We start from the raw sequence: 23,724 nt of genomic DNA, 5'->3' as shown, positions 1-23,724 counted from the left end.
CAAAGGAAGTGCTAGCTGTTTTCTAGGATCTTTTTTGGTTGCAATTTTTTCATTGCCTCAAAAAAATGCCGACGTATAATTGACGTTGGGACCAGGCGTAGGCCTTCTCATGCCTGTCATCACTTTGATCAGCAAATATTCTGGTCTATCTAAGTGCATTAAACATATATAGATGCTGGTCTATTTGCAATTCGCTTTTCAGCAAAAGAACTGCAAAAAAAATCAAACTCGTGGTAAGATTTTTGTGTTCGACTTCGTATGTGTCTACTGATTCGACTTGATGTTTCGACTTTGAATTAAACTGTGTTTTCGACTTTGTGTACGACTCTAAGCTACGATCACCCCGATTTTTATTTCGATTTCGTGTTTCACTTATATGTCTCGACTTAGTGTTAGACTTCATGTTTCTGCTTTGCGTTCGAATATATGTTTCGAATTTATGTTTGACTTTGTTTCGACCGACTCGACTTTTTGTTGCGACTTTGAGTTCGACTGTAGGGCTCTCTCGACAAAGGACTTTTGGCCGAACCCTAACATGTATTCGACCCGCAGCGGTCGAGATATAAATCGCAAACCTGGACCGAGAGGCTTATTTGATGATTTCCGTTTCTAGTAGTGGGTGCAAAATTGTTCGTAGGCTGCAAGTTTCAAGGTGAGCGCTTGTGAGTAAGTCGCAGTTTATGTAAATCCAAAAAGTTAAACTCTGGGTTAAGCTCCTGGCTGCTTAAATATTTTTCTTCAATGATCTTGTTGAAGTTTGGAGACTCTTTCAAAAAAATTGTCTACGTGGCAACATGCATCTTCACAAAAATTGCATATCATCGTTTCTTTTGTTTTGTCATCAGGTTGGCGCCAATGCGTGAATCCATTGTAAGCTTTAGACTTACCATTCAATTTTTTCCCATCTCGAGAGAAAATAGCACAAGATGTTAATATCCCAGCGAGCCTTTCAACTTGAAAACCTGTTCGCCTAGCATAAATCATAGGCTTCCCATAGAGCTATTGTTTGCTCGATTTAAAAGAAATGAAAACTTTTGTTTATAAAATTGGTGTTTATTCTCGGTTTTTTGTTCCTTCTGATCGGCAGACTAGAATTTGGACCCGTTGATTAAAAAAAAATTTTGAAATCAAGTTTTCCTGAGAACAAATTTTGAACCAAATTATTCAAAAAGCATCAAATCAAGGATTTTGTTGAGCTTTTTGGTTTGAGATGCGTGTCGGCTCTGTCGCCGAGCGCCTTCGGGTCTCTCCTTCCCCCCTATGCACACTTATATTCATACTATGTTTTAACGGGTGAGTGATTTAAACTGAGCGAAGTTTTTTACTTGAAGCAATTTTTGAAATGTAATTAATACTTAAACAAAGTTAGTACTCAATTAATACTTAAAAGTTTGATCATATCATCAATAGTTGACCCTATGCTATCATGAACAATTGAATTTTTTCAAGCATGTTCGAATCGTGCTTCTAATTTTTGATCAAACTTTCAGTATATGGGCACCACTTCCGCCAGCGTCATCACCTACATTGGGACCTCCTGTACGTCCGCACACAACCCCCTCCTCGACCAACTGCACACTGACAATGCACCCTCCTCTCCGTACTCCCGTCGAAAGCCCCGCAGAGTTCAATCAAATTCTATCTTCACTCATGGGTAAGTAGAAAATCAAATAGTTTGAAAACCCTTTCTAATTGACTATTCTGCATTGCTGCTTAAAATACACTTAGTTTTTCGAAATCACCTTCAAGTAGTTTTCCACACTCTGTTTTCCACTCCAATGAAAATATTTTTCCCCTCCAGTGGAAATTGGCTTCGAACAAGGTCTTGAAACAATCTAGAACCCACGTTGCTAGAAAGGAATCAAGTTTGTTGAATAACAGAATATTTGACAGCAGTTGAAAAAAACTTTCCAATCAAAATGAGTTGAAATTAACTGTTCAGACCAAAGTTCTTTCAGCAATGATTGCTGACGCCTATTTCAAAAAGTCATCGAGAGAAACGGCCAGTCAGCAATCATAACAATTTAAGCTAGAAAACGTCAATCAAGAAGAAAGAGACACTCCCTGCGTGACTAAGATTTTTTTGAAATTATACCAGTTTTGATATTTACCTAAAAATTCTCGTAGCCAAGTTGCTAAAAGCTGAAAATCCAATTGAAGCTTAAAAAATATTATAAAGAGGAAATTCCATTTTATACAAGTTTACAAAAATCTAAAATTTTTGATTCAAAAAAATATATGGCATTCTTTTTTTGTGCTATTTTCTCTGCAAGGAGGGCACTCTCGTTATTATATCTAGTTGTTCCTTGTAATTTAATCAAACATTTTTTCTGTTTCTTCTTATAAGTTTGCCGATAATATGTGTGATTTTCCAGGTACGGAGTTTGTAGAACCAAACCACGAGCGTACCATAGCCACTTGTATCTCGTTCACCAACGTCCACTATAGGACCTTTGACGGGGTACACTACAACTTCAAAGGGGACTGTGCCTACATCATGTCAGAAGACAGAGTCAACAACCAGTTCAAGATATCCTTGGACAATTCCTACGCTTGCATGCTCGACTCACAGCAGCTGTGCCAAGATAGGGTGTGTTTTGTTTTAAAATGAGGTCGCAGAACCGGATGGTCAACATTTTTCATCCAGGAAAATTCCTGAAAACTGTCCAAAACTAACTGATATTCTCACTCTGCAGGATTGATGAGTGATCTTTTTAAACAATCGGCCAACAAAGAACTGGTCGTGGAAAGTATTACATTGGGGTTCGCATGCAGTATGCATGCAAACTCAGAGTGGCAGTACTAAAGATGATTTTACCCGATGCAAAACTCCGAACCCCTCGCACCACTCTGGCCCAGGTGATAACGGTTCCGGAAGTGTAAATAGCCCTATCAAAACTCGGCAATTAGCAGTTGGAATAGGACCAAAGTTTGGTATGTTATAGATTTAGTTGAGGGAAGCCTAAGCTGAGAACCCCAGACCCCCTGGACCCCTATTTCCTGTTTATGCCCTAGGTAAACAAACCCATCCATAACTTCTGCAAGTCATTTTTCGGCCCCAGTGAACGTAGCAAGTTGGAAGTTAGATGAATGATAGTTTGTGGCAAGATTAATCATGAGCTATAATTTGAATCATTTTAGAATCGGAAGATATTAGCGTCTGGAAAAACATCTCCTAGACCGGAAATAGGCAATTCAAGCAAAATTTTGCGTGAGGGCATACTGACTTTATAGCGGCATTAAAGAAAAAGCGAGAATGGCCCTTTAGAATGGGATAAGTCGCGAAGTATTAATTGGATATGGATGAAACTTGGTAGGTAAGACCCCCGCGGGATTTGACCCTGAAACTGGAAAATGACCTCGGGTGACCCCTGGGTGACTTTTAGGTTCACATCTGGGCATTATGACCCCAAAATGCATAGAACATCCCGGGATAAATGCCGGAAAGAGGTGCATTCGCTAGCTCAAACGCCAAAAGTAGGAGCCGGTCATCTTACTAATAACTTGGAGGAAGCTTAACGAGGCCAGTGATCTAATAATGCAAAATCAACTAGGCTAAAGAAAGTAAGTCCCAGAGGAAACAAGCAGTAATAGGAGTGCGGCATGGAATGTCAGTCCCTTGAAGAATATGATTGGCGGGAATTTCACTGAGCTTTCCGGGGGCGAATTTTTGGCTACTATTGTCCCCTAATAGACAAACTATGTTCGCCTGATAGCTAGAAGATCGGGATTGGAAAAGAATATAAATAGAAATTTTAAATGCTTGGATTGAATTAGCTGCCCATGAAAAGGGTCTCTACCTACCATCGGGAGGTCGGGGCGTTAACAGGATAATCAATTTGAAGACCTTGAAGACCTTGAGTCAACGCAGCGTGGTTTGAAGGTTGAGGTGAACTCGGGGGTTAGTGTTCACGGAGGTTAGAATATGATGATTAAGATCTTTTGTTTGCGTGGCCGAATTGCGACAGCTACCGCATACCGGTTATCTAATTAGCGGGAAGAGGTTGATGAAAACTTGGCAAAGTTGAAAGGGGGAGCGACGCATTCACAAAACATATGCGACGAGCGATTTAAGCGGGTGCCATGACTAATAAGGAATGACGTGACTTCACTAAAACTAAATTTAAACAAAGATAATAAACTGGAGGGCACCGGAGATCCCCTAAGAGACAGAAAAAATTGAGAGCTTAAACCGGCAGGTCCGTCGATTTTAATTGTGAGAAGCAAATAGTTAGATTACTCGCAGACTCATCAATCTCGATAATGGATACACTATATTGCAGCCATGCTATAGGCTTTGTATTTGGATAAATATTCGGTATCGTGAATTTAATTACCACCAAACATCTTGCGAGTTGAAACTAAAGTCGGATAAAACAGCCAGGACAAAGGCAAAAGGGGCGCGGCAAAGTTCGATACAGGAAATCTTACACCTATCAAAAATACTTTCAAAAAGGATATTGGAAATTGGTCTTCCCCTTACTGGTTGGTCCCAATACAAGTCAGAGAAAAACGTAATCTCTTAGTCTCGACGGCAAAGTTTACATAGTCGGTTTTGGACAGCTTAAGCAAAGTTGATTGGTCGAAAATTATTTTACGAAATTTTTATTCGAAATTATTAGTGAACGAATAAGTCTGACTTGCTTTAAAAAAATGCGGTCTCATAGGAGCGGTTGATTTTGACGTGGTGAATTATTAGTTCTAATAATCCACAGGTTGGTGGTTCAAGACTCTGTTGCGGCTATTTTTTAATACTGATAAGTGACTTGGCAGACGTCATTTTTGCGTATAGCTACTTCTCGGTTAACTATGGCCCGTGAAGTTTACTGTCAAGGATAAACCTGCTGTTCTCAGCCCAGACAAATATTAAAATGTGGGTCTATTTGGAACTTGAAGAGCAGTAAGAAAGCCTGCTGCATTGTGTTTTTCAGTTTCCCACCCCCTTGTAAACTTACAAAAAACTAGTATTCAAAAACTGTTGATTGTTTACGCTGAAAAGTTGTTCACACTGACTTTCTGAAGAAAAGGACGGGGCTGGAAAACAGCCAAAAAAAGCATCGTAGGCTTGGTTTAAATCATATAATTATTTGTTTCAGATGCTGGTCATTCAGTTGCCTGGCAGCCACACTACGATCCGAGCACAGGGATACATCTTTGAGATCGTGGAACCAACAGGGATTATCCGATACGACTTCTCGTCCGACTACTTCAGAACAGAATTCCTCATGGGCTCATCTGACACCATCACCAAAAGGGGGTCTTTCATGTACTTGACCTTGAAACGGTTCGCCATCAGCGTCAAGTGGAGCTTGGTAAGTGACGTCCTATACTTCTCTAAAATCTTCTATTCGTTTGCTAGGTTTTTGGAATCATATTGATACTTCTCATTTTTACTTAATTTTCAACTTCTGAATCAATTCATCAATTTCTGATTCATTTTAAAGTTTTGGAAGAATTTGTTTAAGACTTAGTAAGATTAAGTTTGAAATTTTTTGTTCTAGAGTTTTATCAAACCTCAGCTAATATTAATTTATACTTAAACATTTTTGAGATCAATATCCAATTCACTCGCTTCAAAATAAAAAAAATTGTAACTTTACAAGAAACATTCTGTTTTCAAATACTTTATCATGGTTCATTTTCACGGGTGCTCCTATGGTTCAATTTTACGGGTGTTCATTTATTCACTTTGAGCTACGTCAGAAGTTTGACGTTTTAAAAAATGATTAAATTCAAATTTTGACTTCAGGAGGACATTTTCTTCATCACAGTCGACATCTTCGAGCGCCCTGATTTGTTCGGACGTGTGAATGGGTTGTGTGGGAACTTCAACAACGACCACACCGACGACTTCCACAACCCCTTTGGAATAGCCACCCCCTACGAGGGCGACTTCGGAAACAGCTGGGCCGATACGGAGCTATCGGTTAAGCGAAGCTTTTTTTCATTAATTTTAATATTGCTTACTTTTGTGTTTCTCAGTAATTAAGAATTCAGTTGGAATGTCACTGTTTATAGGTATGAAAGCTACAGCTTCTGTCCTGATGCAGATGTTTTTTTTCTTTTGAAAGGCAAAATTGTAAGATCAGCAAATTTTTCCGGATGTGGCCAAATTGTTTCAATTGATTCTGAGGTCAAACTCCTTCCTTTTGTACCTGAACTCATCTTGACCTCTAAATATGCTAAAGGCATCAATAACTTCTTTCTAAAGCGTCGAAGTTGTGCGCAATAAGCTAACGCCGGTAAACCAGCTTGTTTGGCCTCAATGATTTTTTGGGTTCGAGCAGTTTGAGGTAAAATTATGTCGAATCGATATCCCGGTTAAGATTTTCGAAAGTTCAGTCAAATACTTAAGAACAAACAAATAATTTTGATAATGAATAACTGCCCACAGGACAGCTCACAAATCCATTTCAATTATGCTGTATTTCATTTAGGCCTCGTGTTTGCGAGCGCCTGATTATGTATATCCCTCCAATCGAATCGTGAATGTTATTTGATTACGTCCTTAAATGGTTCTTTGAGAGCAGCTAATTTGGAGATCAACCTAATGAATTGGTGAATTGATCCAATCAGTGATCTAACATCTGTAATATTTTCCCGTTGTTTCATTTTTATGATGGGTTTGTCTTTCGTTAAAGAGCTGAAACCCCAACCATTCGATTTGTTTCACGGAGAAGTTGAACTTCCTCCACTTTTTGGTGGCATTGTTTTTGTCAAGTAAGCCTAACACGTTTTCTACCTCCTGCCACGGTTTTTCATCCGAACCCCGTGTCGCGATGAAATTATCATCCAAAAAAATTTGCGCCCCTGACAGATATCCTATCATGAAATCCGTCAACCGCTGGAAATCATTAGGCATATCACCTTAGCCGTAAGACTCTGTCTTAAAGTGATATGTCTGTGTGATATTACCCCCACAATACTAAAATTACTATGTGGGTTTGTAGCATCACCTAATGGCTTTTCTGAGTAGGCATATTTCAAGTCTTTATTTGAGAAAAATTTTGGATCGGTGGTATTACCACCAATTGCTAGCGCGACTACTTCGTTCCTGTTCGGTATCTGATAACGATTCCAGTATATCTGTTTATTAAGGAGCTTTTAGTTGAGTGCTAGATTTACCGACCCATCGCGTTTTGCGTTCACAACCGTTGGTAAAATGAAGCAAGCTTCTGTACATTTTCACAACTTCTCTATATGCCCGCCTCTCAGTAAACTTTTGAGATTCAGTTCAACCTTTCGTAAAAATTGGATCGGAACCTGCTCACTCTTAACTTATAGCGGACGTTACGGCTTGTCGAATTGCGCCCTGGCTTCGTAGTTTTTTAGTGCACCTTGTGTTTGGAATAAAATCTGGAATTCTCTCAAAATATTTTTTAGTACTAACGTTGCTCTGGTGAGTATTGAACATCTTGGACACTCTCGTTTCAAATCTTTTCGTTTTTTTTCTATGACGCCTTTTTTGCCTCACCCAAAACCCAAAAGCAGCAGGAGTTCTCGAATGTATCAATTCAACTGCCCTCGGTAATATACAGTTCTGTCCGATTTTTAGGCTCAATGCAGTTTCCGCTGTTCAATGAATGAAACTACGCTTGTGCAACCTATCTGCAAATCTGTATTTTTTTTGTTTTTGCCCATTCTGATATCTATTAACCTCCGGTTTTCTTTTTTTTGCACTTTTCTACACCGTCCGGATCGCGAACACTTCGAGTTCTTCTTTTTTGTGACCTTCCCCGAATATGCGTATCAAATTAGTCTCGAATTGGGGAAGTTGATGTAATCCCTTGACTTGACTTATTCCTGCTGTCTTATAGTGTTTTGCAAAGTGTTCTCGGCCACTACAGTTATCACAAACAGTATTTCTCGCTGGACTGGTCTCTTGGGGGTTCGATTTCAGCCAGTTTCCGCAGTTATGACATTTATCCCCTCGTTGGCTTTTTAAAATCTTTTACTAGATATTTTTTAACAGAGCTGGTTTGTGTGCAGTTTGTAGAGTTCTGCCGTCTTTGGTTGAAGATATTCCTAGGCGTTTTTAGTAGCTCTCGGCTAACTCGTTCGTATAGCAACTCACCTCTCTGGCTCACTACTACAGAAAAAGAAAACCTGCAGATGTGAGCGTTTCAATAACTGTTTTTGAATATCGTCGTTCATCATATTAAATTTGAACACATCTCGTTCAATTGATTTTTCTTTTTTGCCAAAGTGGCACCCCTGCGTCAGATCTTTTAGTGTCCCAAAAAACTGTTCCATGGGACAAGAACAATTTTGATCTCAACTTTTTGTCCGCTTCACCACGGATGTTCCTTTCAAAAAACCCTTCTCCTTTTCTGTCCGACGGTTCTCCTCGTCTCTCCACGCTCGCATTGGTGTAGTTTTACGACCTTCTTTCTCATTTCGCGCCGGTTCATCTTCCGTTCCTATTGGCTCCTCTAGCGCTGGGTATGCGTTTTCTAGTTACACATTTTCTGCCAATGGATCTTCTATGTCTATCTCTTTTTTCGGTATTACGACCAGTTGAAACTTTTGTGCCCAGTCTTTCCAGAGTTCCTGAGAAGGACTGTGCCAGAATAGGTCTAAGCCGCAGTAGCTCGACTCCGTTTGTGACTGCGCCATTCCGCTTCCGGCTACGTAGGTTATTATCGAAACTTATGAGAGCCAACTTGAACTCATACAAACACCGTTTCCACTGGCGATACGTGAGTGTTACGCTAACTGCAGCGATGACCTTGAAATGAGTTAATTAGTTACGTAATAACATAATATAGGTATATTTTACACAGTCTCCACTTCAGCCCTCTTATGTTTTTTTTTTCAATTCTTTAAACTTTTACAATTTCGGCTGAAAGTCTACAACCGCTTTCTCGGCTGTATTTTTTCGTGTACATTTTGCTGCTAATTTTTGAAATTTTGTCATCAGGGGGATAGACGGAACTCAATATTTGATTCTAAACAATTCTACTTGATTTAAGCTCTTAATAGTTTTATTCATACTATTTCAAATCTCCTTTACTGACAACAAAATTTAAGAGATTATTCGAAATAATCAAGAAGATGGGAACTTTAGCACAAAAATCAAAGAAAAATTGTTGAAATGTTTTTGATTTTTTTTTTCTCAGTTGAGCCGTTTTTTTTTCAATTAAGCCGCAGTCAGAGTAATGAGAAAGCAGCCCAAAAACCCCTGTTTGGGTTTTTTGGAATGTTTTGATCAAAAATTGCAATAATTCAATTTGTGAAGAGCGTTTCCGCTTAAAATTACCATGTATTGCCACCAATACTAATTCAAAAATTTTGGTTGGTTCAAACGAATGACGTAAAAGGATATCAAATAGGGTACCTTTTTTATCAGGGAATACATCTTCTCTTAGAGGAGACGAGGGGGTGCTCCGACACCACCCTCATCCGGCCTCTGGTTATGATACTGCTTGTCGTCAATCTGTATCACTATTGTTGACCAACGTGAAAAGCTGCGGGCGTTTTCTTCTGTATCTGTAATATCAGTTGGAAGAAATATACTTTAAAATTCGTTTCCGAACTTCGAAATTTGGAAAAGTTTTGAATATGATAGTTAAGTTTTTCTATTAATCTTTGACTTTTTATTTTCACAAGCATGCAAAAAATAGCATGATAATTAAAAGCAGTCCAAGTGAACTGAATAGTGTTTTTGTAGCCCTCTTGTGAGCCGATGCAGCCAGATGACCACCCCTGTCTGGAAGTGAGCGACCAAGTGAGGAGTGATGCACTTGAGATCTGTGTCCAGATCACCGGATGTCCATTCAACGACTGCGCCAACTCGGTTAGAAATGTTCTTAACTTATTCATTTGATTAGCGATGAATTCTTTCGATAGGCTAGATACCCTCAAGTGTCTGCTCAATCTGGTGCTCTTCAAATATTAAACAAAAATGATGCAAAATTATTGTGTTCCTCATAACTTGAAAACAGTTTTTGTTGTTGTTCTGATCCTTATGGTGTAGGTTTGATATTGTTTTGCGCCCAGTTATGACAAACTCATAGAAAGCAAACGTGTTATTACCAGAAAAACCAATTAAGCCGTAAGTCCGATTCTTTAAAAAATCAAAAAATTTTTATACAAAAATAGTGTCGAGATAAATTCTTCTAAATTTTTCAATTTTTTCATATTTTACATTCGCAAAACTTGAAACTGTTAGACTGAATTCCAAATTTAATTCTTCTACGAACTACATAACTTTATTTTATATTACGGCTCACCCTTGTTTTTTTCATCTAAATCAGATATTTTTAGTTCATTCAAAATAACACGGTGATATAGTACAAAAGGTGGTAATTTAAAGTTAAATAGCCGAATGGCTTTTTGTTATACTTCGCAGTATTTATAATTTATTTCAAAAGCCAATTTTTTGGCGAAAGAAGTGCTAAATTTGAGTTTTGAATAACATTTCATCTCGCAGAGTACTGTAATTACAAAAACTATCTTAGCAGCATGTACAAATGATTGAAAATGAAATGACTATGTTATGCATTATAGTTTTCAACTTTAATACATGGACTATAAATAAAATTACCACCTATTGTAATATATCACCAATAACACTTCTAGCAAACGCTTGTAGAAGAAAAACTTTTTTTGAAAAAACGCGGCTGGTAGTGCACAAAATGATATTTTTCAACTCAAAATGAAATTTTTGGAAAATGAAATAATTAACTGGATTCGATTTGGTCTCAGCTAAATCTTCTGCAAAAGCTGAACGTTCGCACATTTTGTCGCTTTTTGCACAAATATGGGTGCACATAATTCAAAAATTTGTTACCAATTTCTTAAGCCTTCGTAATCTTTGATGTTTTCCTTAAAATTGTCAACCCGTCTAACTTCAACGTCTGTAGAAAAGCTACAGAATGACTCGAAAACAATTCATTATCTCTCTTATAATTTTTTATAACTAAAATTTGATAAGTCGGTATATCCACATCCGCGCGGTCGATTCTAATCAAATTTTTATGCAGCTCTATTTTCAACAGTTTTTTGCAATACTTTCTGATAACATTTTTTTTCATACCATTTGAATGTTTCCTTATGTTTTTCACGCAAAATCAGGTACCACATAGTAATTGGAATGGTTTGAGTGATATACCAAATTGAAGCCCTTTTAGTCATGAATTGAACTACTGCAAGAAAAACTTCAAAAAATTTCAAGATAATTCAAAAATTTTCGGCAAAAATTTTTTTTTAAAATTGCTTTGGATTTTTTTTTGTTTTTGTAGTCATTTTTCTGCAAATAGTTTTTTTTTCAAATTGTCTATAATTATGTGATTGTCGAATATGCCTAAATTATAGTTTCACGTCAGATTTTTTATCACACTGCACAGAAGAAACTACACTAGCTTGAAATAATTTTTTGTTCTGTAATTTTTTAAAGATTTGTTCAAAACATTCTGGGCTACTTACAAAACAATGGGATATCCTTGTTATTCCAACCATTGAAAATGGGGAAGAGCTTTGTATTCAGGTGTGTTTTAGTGTTATTTTTTTTTGTTTTCCACGCAAAATCAGGTAGCCTAAATAATCAATAGACTGGATTGTGTGATATATCATATAAAAGCGATTCAATTCACAATATTTCTTCTTGTTTTCAGAAAAATTGGTATAAAAATTTTGATGTTTCCTCTTAATTCGAGCGATTAAAGCAAGCGAGCATCAAAAATAATCGATAATATTTTTATTATGATTGTACTTTCATCAAAATTATAACTAATTGTAATTGCCAAACTTCTTATAATCTCTTATCATCTCTTATCATATCTTATAATCTCTTATAATCTATTATAATCTTTAATAATAGACTATAAAACTTTTTTCTTTCAAAATTCTCTAAAAAAAGATGTCTTGTCACTCTTTGGTTAATCTGAACTCAAAATTTTACCACGAAACAAAACTTCATAGAGATCCCTTTATATTAGTTGAAAGAATCCCGCGGTAGGTGAAATATAACTCTTCTATTTAAATCATGAAAGTAAAGTAGTGTGTTGATATTTATAATCAAGAAAAAACCATGAAAATTTTATAATCAAGAAGAAATGAAGAAAAAAACGTAATAAATTTGAAACGTTATAACCATGAAACATTTATAATCAAGAAGAAATGAAAAAAAAAAATGTTATAAATTTGAATTGATTCGAAAACTGTTAAGCCAACGTCTACAAAAAGCATAAAATATAAGCAATTCATGAGCAAGGTCGAAGACAAAATGGGCGAACAAAAGGTACTATAAAAGAATTATAATCGATTATAATGGATTTTTCTACAAAAAATTGTGTTAGAAAACTGGATGAAAACAATCGGTTATAATCGGTTATAATGGATTATAATTGATTTTATTTGATTTCAAAAAGAGCGATTAGAATCGATAATTAATTGTTTAGAATCATTTTTCCCAAGTTTTGAATGACTGGTACTAAAATCATATTATAATCAATATTAACGCTTGAAACTGGATGCGGGGCAGGTTTACAACAGCTAAATTATGTCTAATTTAAAACCTCAAAAACTTAATTTTAAGCAAGTAAAACTAGCTGCACTTTTCTAAAGACTATGGTCAGAACATTCTTGTTCTATCTGGCTAGTAATGGCTATCCTTGTTGGTATTTGCAAGTTTTATCAAGGTCTTATTTATGCTCTGTATTGGAAATTGGACATGAATACAAAAAATTCGAAGCAATTATTCAAAATTTCTATTATATTTTTTGTGTCTTGTAGAGTTCGTACTGTGCTGATCAGACAATAGCTAACTGTCTGTACGAGTTCTGTCTGGCCCACGTGCAGGATAGGGACCCGGAACAAGCAGTCTGCAACACCTTCCAGACATTCGCCCTGGCCTGTGGCGATATGGGTTACCCCATCGGAACGTGGAGATCGGACGAATTCTGCGGTAATGAATTATTTTCAGAGGAGATTTGAACTGTCTTGTTTTTGAGTTATGAGTTCAAGGTTTTCCAAATTAATTAGAAATTTTTTTTTCCATAATCCATAAAAGTTATCCTCACAATATGTTAAACGTCATTTAAATCAAAACAAAACACGTTGAATTTAAAAAATTAAATTTAGGGTGGGTAAATTAAGTGAACTGATTTTTAATAAGTTTATAAAACTGATTGATTTGATAAGTCGATGTTGACATGTGAAGCGATTACTCTTTTTTTTTCGTGGTCGCTTTAAAACCAAATTATTTTGCTTTTTTAAAGGATATTACCTGCCTTTCGAAACTTCAGATAGAGCTTTCCTAAAAAATGTATAATAATCGCTACAATCTGCGATTGTTCATCATTAATTCAACTGGAACGTTGAAGATCGAATTTAAACTTCGCCTGCGAGAATTTCGCTGCGTGATCGGTTCTAAAACGAATTTTTTTAAAAATGAATTTTCGCGGGTTTCAGAAATGCAGCACCACACTTATTGTGGTGTCTACTACTTGCGCAGAGGATCTATCGAAAACTGCCAATTTTCAACATATCCACTGTCTTGACAATTGCGGCTGCAATAGTAGATTAGTAGTACCCCGTGAAAATTCTAATTGAAAAAAAAAACGGTATTGAATCGCGAAAAAGTTTTTCTCAGCAAAAACTAAAGCTGCAGTGAGGAGAAGTTAGAGAAACGAACTATTCTTGTTAAGATTGTAGATCTACAACCTTAACAAGAATAGTTCGTTTCTCTAACTTCTCCTCACTGCAGACTTAGTTTTTGCTGAGAAAAACTTTTTCGCGATTCAATACCGTTTTTTTTTTCAATTAGAATTTTCACGGGTACTACTAATCTACTATTGCAGCCAAAATTTTCAAGCAGTGGATATGCTGAAAATTGGCAGTTTTTTTTTTAAAAAAAAGGGCTGTTTTGTAGGTAAGAAACAGTGTCCTGGCAACATGGTCTACAGCGACTGTGGCTCTTCGTGTGTGGCCACGTGTCGTACCATCCACACCCACCAGCAGACAGACATGTGTACTACAGAGTGCAACCCAGGCTGTTTCTGTCCTGAGGGGACCTTCCTGAACGAGGACCAGTTGTGTGTAGAGAGGGAGGAGTGCACGTGTTCTTATGACAAGGAGACCTACAAGACTAACGACACAATTCAAGTGGACTGCAACGACTGGTGAGTTCGCTCTTAGAAACCTTCACAAGTTTTTTTGTACAAAAAAAATCACGCCCTTTCAGATATGAGTAGCTCTCGTGAGAATTACCACAAGAGGAAGTACATAGAAAATGTGCGTTCCTGTAAAGACACTGCAGCGATTTTCATGCATTGCTTGGCTATAAAAACTAACAAGTTGCTGAGATTCGGAAACAATGGGATTAACTATTGAAATTAGTGTCGTTTTTAGTGAGTGATGTGATTCGAGAACTGTACAATCGCGTACAAAATTAGTGAATTAGTATGGTTGACAACATTTGTTTTAATAAAACGGTTAAAGAAACGAAAAAAAAATGAAGAAAAAAAAACATGTGAATTTCGCACAATAATTTTTGAAATTTTCTTTATATCACAATTTTTTGCTAAATAATTGCCAAAGGAACCATTCAAACTAGTTTTCTCTATAGTGAAATTGAATTTTTTCATACAAAAAAAGCAAATTTCGATGTAACGAATGTTACTAGGTCGAGCTAGTCGCTCGAAATTAGACTAAATCTCAACAAAAATTCAAACCAATTTTCTTAACAATGGATGTATTTTTTGAAAACTTATAAAAATAGTTCAAATATTTTCAATAGTTCAAGTACTGAAAAGGCTTTAACCTGATATATCATTCGACCCATTCTGATGATTATTTATGGTACCTCATTTTACATGGAGTTTTTTTGATATAGCTCACTTATAGCAAAGCTTTGAATAGACCAAATAGGATGCCCCAATTCAAATTGGAACGATATTAAAGACGGGTTAAGTCCTAAATAACTCAGCTGATATTAAAAATTTTCCGCCAAAAATGTCCAGTTAAGAAGTCGAATTTTGTCGGGAGAAAAAAAAACACCCCGAACACAATTTTACCGTCGTTTTTTTTTCAAAAATTGGACCAAAAATAAATATATCGTACTTTACATTTCAAAAAATCTCTAAAATTATCAATCAATTGCTAATCTCATGCTCCCTGTTTTGTATCTAATTTCTGAAACTACAAAATTATAACCAAAAAAAGTATTTGATATAAAACAGACTTATTAACATCAAATTAAACTGCTCGTATATCAGTGCAATACTCTGAATGTTTTGACTGCCCTTAAAATTAATGTTTCCGGCTCAGACTGCCCCTTGATATTAGTCTTTCTGGTCAAAATAATCTTAAAAACTTTAATTTTTGGGCAATTTAAATTCTCAAGTGTGGAAATTTGAGTAACACAAAACTAATAACACCGATTAGCTTCCATCAATTTAATTTGGAACAAATTTATAGGGATAATTTGCCACGAATGAATAATTCCCGTTAAGTTTTCGCATCATAAAATTTAAATTTTTATAGGGCTCAGATGTAGTCAAGAGCCTTCCCAAATTGACAATTTTCAAACACAAAAAATTTTTTTTAACAAAGTTTTACTGCTGAGCCCAGGGAGTCGATACCTTCAATAGGTTGTGTTTTGTGTTGAAAATTTTTATTCTGATTGCTAAAATATGACTGAAAATACAAAACACCCCGGATTGAAGTCCCACCGTTAATTATCGCTTTTTCCGTAGAACACCAGTGACCGCTATTTTCCAGCACTGATTCATTTAGAATTCCAAATATTTTGCATAGCTAAACCTGAGATTAATCAGAGCGATTTCAGTAACGATTCCGTAGAAAATTATTGCTAAAATCTCAGAAATTTTAACTCAATCTAGTAGCTTTCAAATAAGAGTTTTAGTTGATAAGCCCTTCAACTTGATTTTATCCAGCGCAAAGGTAGCATACATGTCTACACAACTGATGGTTGTGAGATCGAACCCCGGTAGATCACTGTTTTTGCTCATTTTGATAAACTTTTTTTGTTGTTTCAACGCTGAAAGTTAGCTAAATTAGCAATAAATTATCGATAAAAAATTTGCTATTGTGGCAATGAACATCGATAATTCATCGATGGCGATCGCAGTTTTTTTTCTTTTTTTATTGCGAATTTTCAATGTGAGCTCCACCCGGGACGCAAATCAAAAAGTTTTCGTCAAATTTTTTGTAATTAATTACGTCATTTTTTTACACTGACATTTTTTGGAAACTAAATATTTTTTTTCAAACTGATGTCAACTAATAAAATTTTTGGTTCGATGTGCCTGGTCTTTGAATGAAATGTGACATAACTTTTGATGACTACCAACAAACAAAATTTTCTGGGCGCTGATTAATTGTTACCCTAGTTGATAGCAAATGGTTATCTTGCAAGATCTTCCAAGAATCTTGACAAGAGGTATGTATATCTTGTCAAGATCTTGCAAGATTCTTGTCTTGCAAGATCTTGCATGATAATTATAATTCATGACAAAAATAAATTTTCAAGATCGCAGATCAAACTGCTAGCTGGAACCAGGAGTCATATGATTCGTGAAAATACTAAAATAGCAAGCCATGCACAAAGGATGCATCTATTAGCGACCCATACAGACATACAGCCCGCTAGCTGTGACAGCACTAGCGGTTTTCAAAATTATTTGTATTTTTTCCAGATTTTTTGAAACGAGGCTACCAATTTCTCAAAACTTGCGGGCTTGATAGAAATGAAAATAAGAAATAATTTTTTAAAAATCTTACAAATAAAATCAGACATCAAGACTATGCGAATTTGCGAAAATATCAAAACTAGCTAGAAAGTGTATGATACTTTTTCTTAATTAAATACTCAAGCAAACATTTACTCAAAATGGTCATGAAGATCCAACTAGCAAATCATGTATGAAGTAAGCATATGTTTGCGTCTCATGCATACATCCAGCCCGCTGGCTGAGATCTTTTTATTTCATTTTGCTGTTTTTTATTTCATTTTTTTTTCGTTTTCTTGGTTTTTTGCTTATTTTGAATTTAAGTTCAATCAGTCCAATTAAATTGTATCAATGAAGCAAACCCAATAAAGTAAGGCTTGTTAAGAAAAAACAACGAAAAAAATATCAAAAAATTAAATTAAATGCGAGGACAAGGAAAGTTTCTGTTTTGTTTTTCTTTCTCAGACTTTTTTCTTTTGTTCTTTGGTCATTGGCTATCGACTAGGGTATTCTCACTTTTTCATCGTTTTTTTTCTAAAATTAGATATGATAAATGGGTGGAACGAGCTTGAAATTTGATTTGCCACAATATTTCTGATAACATGAATATTTTAAAATGTTTAAGTAATTTACCGGATCAAAGCTATTCAATTCTTGCTTTAATGGCATTATTTGGTTATTAAATCGAAATTTGTTCAAATATCTACGCTAAAGGCAAAAAGCGTTTGAATTATAGTCTTGAAATTATTCATTGAAAAACTAATGGGATTGGATGCCACCTCAAAAAAGTTTCACAAGGAGTTTTTGTATATTTTTATGAAGTTTTCTAAGATGTTTCAAGTTGAAATTAGCCAGGCTTACAATTTTATCATTCAAAATTAAGTGCACAATTTTTTTAAAAAAAAAACTTTGTATAGTTTCAGTGAGAATAGTCTGAGAGGCAAGCAATATCCTTACCTTTTCAAAGAACAAAAATTAAACAATGATTCACTAAAGTAATTGAATCTATGTCAAAAACTCAGCAATTTTTTCAAAAAAAAATTGCTGAGAAAACTACAGGCTACTGAAACAAGAAAAACTCATTTCATCCGTTGAATATGAACATTTTTCTTTCAGAATTCTTTGCTGAGTGACTTTCACAGCAAAAAGATTAAGTCTGATGACTGCTTGTAAAAGGGTGCCCTGACTGTTTTGGCTGCCTTTCAATGTATATGATCAAACATTTACAACTATATCTACAAAATATTTATGGTTATTCGATTTTTATTGATTTTGATATTGAGCAAATTAAGATACTGATATGGTATAAATTTTTATCGCTCTTTTTTTGGTAAACAAAAGTGACTTGAAGAAAAAAAAATCGACCTTGCTATTCATTTTGGTAGAATTTTTGGAAGGTTTCGATCATAAAATTGTTTTCTCTCAAAATTAGTATGTGTTCGCGCCTTTATAAAACTTGAGGGTTGCTCAATCAAAAATGGATGTCAAAAAGTAGCACTAAAAGCGGCTTTTTGAATGACCAGGAGATCTGACCTCTTAGATTTATTCTTAAATCTGCTCCTTACTTCACACTTAGCAGCAGCTATTAGCAAAGAAAAATCTTTTTTTAAAATCTTTAGTACATGCAAGGGTGGCTTCTGGGATTGCACCAACTACATTTGCGACTCCCTCTGCGAGGTTAGAGGTCACGGACACCTGAAGACATTCGACGGACTCACGATCCAGTACCCAGGAACATGCGACTACGTACTTGTACAGGTATGTCTAAATGAGCTCTTCAAGTTTTGTTTCACCATTTTAGTATTTGGATTCCATGTAATAATATGGTGACAAAAACTTGAAGAGTTGAGAATTCAAATTTGGGAACATTAGCACTAGAGCGATGGGAATAGTTTGTGTTATAACATTTTTTTCTTAATTACATCTCAAAATCGGAAATCTATTCGGACACTTATTCACCTATCTGTCTATTTAAATAAATTTTCAGGAGTTTTTCCTCGCTCGTTTTGTTTTTTTTCGCATTGTTCTCGATGTTTGTTTATCTGTTTATTTCTTTGTCAGACATACGAAGCGGAAGATAAGGATTTGAAGATGATTCTGAAGACCAGGTGTGCGGATGAGACTGTGCCCTACGGATGTGTGAAGGCGATAGTAATGTATGTGGCGGGCGTGTTCCAAGGCAAAAGCCACAAGATCGAAATGGACGGGGATGATTTGATCGTGAACGGAGAGACAATGAGTCCATCGGAAACTATTCGAACGTGCGTTCCTTTTCTTAATATTCAGTTGCCTCGAAAAATATTACATTTGAATATTGTGTTACATTGCCCAAGTTTTGAGATAAGACTTCTCATGTCATTAATAGTAAGTAATAGGTTATGCAATGACAAAAACCAACGGAAAAACATTTCGCAGAACATTGATCAATATCAAAAGTTCCCTGAAACGAAAGACAACTAGAAAGTGAAGTGTTAAAATGAGTAACACGCTTCATATGAGACTCGTTTACCATTTTAGTGATAATTTTGTTCCAAAGGCCGTCTATGGAAATTTAGTATGTGAAAACTAGGTTTGTGGCCAAGAACATCCAGAAAAAATGTTATACAAAAAAGAGTTCTACTGTGAAAAAATGCTTTGCAATAAATTGTGACTTATTATGAAAAAATGTTCTGCAAAAATTTGTGACTTATTATGAAAAAATGTTCTGCAAAAATTTGTGACTTATTATGAAAAAATGTTCTGCAAAAATTTGTGACTTATTATGAAAAAATTATGACCATAAATTATGGCCATAAATTGTGGTTTTAACGAGGAACAATGTTTTGCAATAAATTATGTTTGGCAATGTATTGTGAGCTTATGCGTATGTTACAGTGTGGACGGGATCCAAGTGCTTCGACTGACCACAAGCTACAATGCTGTGTATGCGGCCGGGGTGCGAGTGTTCTACGACAAACGATCAATAATCGGCATCTACATTTCACAGTTCTACCAAGACCTGGTAAACAATCAAACCCAATCGAGGACCATTCTTGAGACAGAATGTATGGATCTCTTTACCTAATTTCCTTTTTTGCAAAGGGGGGAGGGGGTAAACGGTTAAAAGTATCTGAATGTGCGAATGATAGGGCTTAAAAGCAATCAAAATCCACTTAGTTGTCCGAAGTTAACTGATTTTTACTTTAATCGTATGAAAAGTGTTATATGGAGTATTATCCATGCCAATCATTTAAATAGTTGTGAAGGCCGGCAGCAGCTAAATTTAATCTCATAAACTTTTAAGGCAACAAAGTTTTTTCTTGGATAACAAATAGTTTCCGCAGAAATCCGTTACTTTTCTAAATTATTTCATACAAAAGTAAATACTGAGTCAAAGAGAAAAAAGCATTTTATACACATTGATTACACAGTTTTAACTATAAAAACACAATATTATGGCAATCATATGCTGCCCGATTATATATTTTTCCCTTCCAAAACTTTTATGTTTTCTGAAAAGCACATTGGACTTCTTTCAGTGGAAAGAATGAAAAAATTAAATAATGATTTCTGTGATAAAACTAAATAGTGATTTCTCAGCTCGTATCAGGGCAAAGTCCTGAATTTTCCGACTACGTCTTGATTTCTATGGAGTTATATAACATAAAATAGTTGATGAAACTTTCAAAAAAAAAGTTTTTTGATATTTCTAGTTTTTTCATGTTTTTTTTTAAATAATGCCACCACACGTTATGTAAAGTACATAGTGATAGAATTTGCATATAGCAAATTATTAAATATATCAAATAGCATGCTTTTGGAATAATTTCTAACACGAACTAAATTTCGGCTCACTCGTTAATAGCACGAAATATATCGCGCGTTAATTTTCTCATATTGGCAATTTTTACACCCCCTTAACTTTGCAAAAAATGATCACTGGTGAAATGTTTTTCCCCAAAATTGAGTTCAGTACGGTAGTACTTTCGAATGATAGAAAAAAATCGGTAAGAAAAAGCTATTTAAAAAAAACGAAATTTGTATGGAGAAAAAACACCCAGAGTACAAACTTTTCGTCACTTTCTTTGATTGTTGGAACAAGAGCACTACCCTGAGACTATAGATACTACCTGTTTGGCTGCCGTAGCCTTGAATAGTACTGCTGTAATTAATGCAAAGCTTTGAACAATTTTATGTTTTAAAATTGTCTTAGGGTTTGTGACAAAAAATACAGTTGATTTTTTCGAAAATTGTTTCGACCACGCAAGTAAAATCAAGTAGTAAAGTGACGTAATCTGATAAGGACAAGTATAAAAGCGAGTTGACCGAAACAGAAAGAAAAATAACTTGATTAACACAAGACTGCCTCTATACCAGGGAAAGATTTCAATGTTTCGACTGTCCTTGATTGTCGAAAACAAGCTTTTTTGTTCAAAAAAATTGAGTTGGAAAAAAAATTCAAAAAAATCAAGTTCAAAGTTTTTATTTCTTAAATTTAACCCCACAAACTATTTAAGAGTACCACATTGAGTATTCTACTTCTCTGCGCGTGGTGCATCCAAACTGTGTGCCAATGTTCAATTTGGATGGATTTAACTAGCCGCTTATGCTTTAATAGAACAAAACATATTCCTAACCCTACTCAAATTGTAGTTGGCAAAGTAGTCTCAAATTCAAACTGGTATAATTTTGTGAAAAACGAACACAGGTAAAATGTAATTTTAGATTTGTGCTCCAGACAGTAATGTCTTTCAGATATTATAAACAATTTTGTCAGTTAAGCTTTTCTTGACAGTTGAAAATTGGCTTAGTAAAAAAAAACACCTTCTGCATGAATAATACTTTTTTCAAAAGAAAAACAAAATGTTTTAGTAAACATTTTGTTCAATAGGGATCCTAGTGTTTTTAAAATGTTTTAGCAATTTGGATTAAGATTTAGCAAATTTACAATCCCAATCGAGAAGCATCTTTTCCTTAATTTTTTTTTATTAACTTTGCTTTAATTGGGCTCTAAATCTGACCATCTAAAATGTTAGTGATTGCACTGACTGTTTTTGATTTGACAATTTTAGGAAAACTCATACAGAACAATCTCATACGGGAATTAATTGCTGAAATATCCGATGATCCCATGTGATGTGCAGTTAGCACCAAAAATTTCAACCTTGGTCTTTTTTCAAAGAATTCATGTATGATTACCCCTGCGATTAGCAAGGGAGTTGCAACCGGGTAAAAAAATTTATCTCATAGAGTGGTGAAATTAGTAACAATAGTAAATTTGAAGATCAAAGGCTGGCATACTCAGTTTTCTGAAAGCTTAAATAAAACTACCATCTTTTAGATAGTAAATAGTGGGAGTTTACTTCAGATACCTATTATTTTTTTGATCAATTTCTCGAAAAGAAACTAGTTGAAAATGCTTCCGGATTCGTGGTTTTCTCCTTATTTTCCTTTGGGCTATTTTATTTTTAAAAGTGCTGTAATTTGTAATTTTACCAAGTCTATGTTTAAAGGAAATTATTGATTTAAAAAAAATGCAACTTATTTTGTGTAGTTTTGAGGGCAAGTATTCCTGTTCGATAGTAAGTATTTTTTGAGACGTTTTGGAAAGTTTCTTCGATTTTCGTAAAACTGAACCAATTTTCAACAAATTGGAAACCAATGGAAAGACTGGCTACTACTCTGTGTGCCTGCATACTTCCCTAGTCTTTTTTTCACCTTCCTTGACCTTCTACGGCTTTCAAAAATTCCAACGAGGGAATGATTTTCTTGTTATTTTTTCCGCTGATACTAATCTGCCAAATCTTAGATTAAGGTTTGAATCGAAAAAATAGCTAGCGAAGATAATAATTTGAAAGGCCATTCTTGTCATATGTCATCTTTCATAACTTCTCACATCTGTACTTCTTACTCTTGAGTTTAGTTTAAAAAAATAACTGATCGTGGAGATAATTCACTTATAAACAGCTACACCCTTCTTTTCACGAGAAATACTGGCCTAAAGCAACGACATCTTTTTGAAGTTCTGATCGTTTCGTGAAATTTCGATTGTGCTCGAAAATTACCCTCACAAATGTGAGTTTAAAGAATCAATCGAGAAATCAGTTAATGAAATTTGTCCAGCGTAAGCGGCTACGCCACAATTTTTCCAAATGAGGTAACTTTATCAAAAAGTGACAACATAAGCTTTCTTAAGCTAACAAAAACTTAGGGACATCTACTTTTTCGTTGAAGTTCAAAGGTTAAAATTGTTCAAAAAAAACAAGTTTTCTTCTGTTTCCATGAGTTCATTTACTCTTTTCCATTGTTTGTTGACTCGTTTTATTTAAAAATTTTCATGCCAATTTCTATTAGATAGTTTCGATTCATTGCATTGCATATGGTGCGAAGCTCAGCTTAGGAGCGCGCCTTTTTTAAGAGCACACCTTTTCCAACCTAAGTAACTCAATTTGAATTCAATATTATTTTTTCAGCTTAATCTATCATGAGAAAACTATTAAGAGTTAAGTGCATAAAAGTATTGACTGAAAGATGTTGACTGCAAATTAAAAACATATTTTACTTTCGATTTTTTTTACAACGTGATAGGGTTCGAAATTTTCCAATTTGATCTGTTTGGGATCATTAATGCAAACATTTTAGCAGTTCTTGATTAACACATAGTATAAGCAGCGAACTTTCCCGGATCAGATATCATTCGAACTTGAAAAAAAAACTAATTATCGGTCTAACTAATAAGTAACTACACACAAAACAAATCAATTTGTACTTATCATAAGGTGGAAGTGTGTTATAAATCTGATTTTTTTTTAAATTTTCAAAATTTTCATTCGTTAATTGCTAAAAAATTTGGCCTGTATTTTATCAAAAGAGAGAACGTTTGAATTTTTTGTTTTCACTTTTTATTGCATATAACTTCTTACACTATCATGAGCAAGTGTCTTAATATGAATTCGATTTTTATGCATTCAAGAGATCCGTTACTCGAGTATTTGTACTTGCTGCAAGATGGAATCTTTCTGCTCTGAAAAAAAAACATTGAAAGATTATT

The 23,724-nt window shown here is 35.0% G+C and overlaps 1 protein-coding gene across 1 annotated transcript in view; it reads left to right on the top strand.

Moving 5' to 3' along the window:
• The first annotated feature begins 1,584 nt into the window (after positions 1-1,584).
• The window catches only part of LOC134841781 (SCO-spondin-like), a 65,585-nt gene continuing 43,445 nt past the window's right edge, over positions 1,585-23,724 (top strand). The window contains exons 1-10 of the mRNA XM_063857819.1: positions 1,585-1,654; positions 2,376-2,590; positions 5,097-5,312; positions 5,750-5,926; positions 9,671-9,796; positions 12,736-12,907; positions 13,874-14,123; positions 18,314-18,452; positions 18,756-18,955; positions 19,569-19,695. Coding sequence (XP_063713889.1) covers positions 1,585-1,654; positions 2,376-2,590; positions 5,097-5,312; positions 5,750-5,926; positions 9,671-9,796; positions 12,736-12,907; positions 13,874-14,123; positions 18,314-18,452; positions 18,756-18,955; positions 19,569-19,695 — 1,692 coding nt within the window. The remainder of the gene's footprint in view (positions 1,655-2,375; positions 2,591-5,096; positions 5,313-5,749; positions 5,927-9,670; positions 9,797-12,735; positions 12,908-13,873; positions 14,124-18,313; positions 18,453-18,755; positions 18,956-19,568; positions 19,696-23,724) is intronic.

Source organism: Symsagittifera roscoffensis, chromosome 3, assembly GCF_963678635.1.
Source record: "Symsagittifera roscoffensis chromosome 3, txSymRosc1.1, whole genome shotgun sequence".
NCBI lineage: Eukaryota > Metazoa > Xenacoelomorpha > Acoela > Convolutidae > Symsagittifera > Symsagittifera roscoffensis.
The sequence above is the reverse complement of the archived record's forward strand: the minus strand, read 5'-3'. Positions and strand labels throughout refer to the sequence as shown.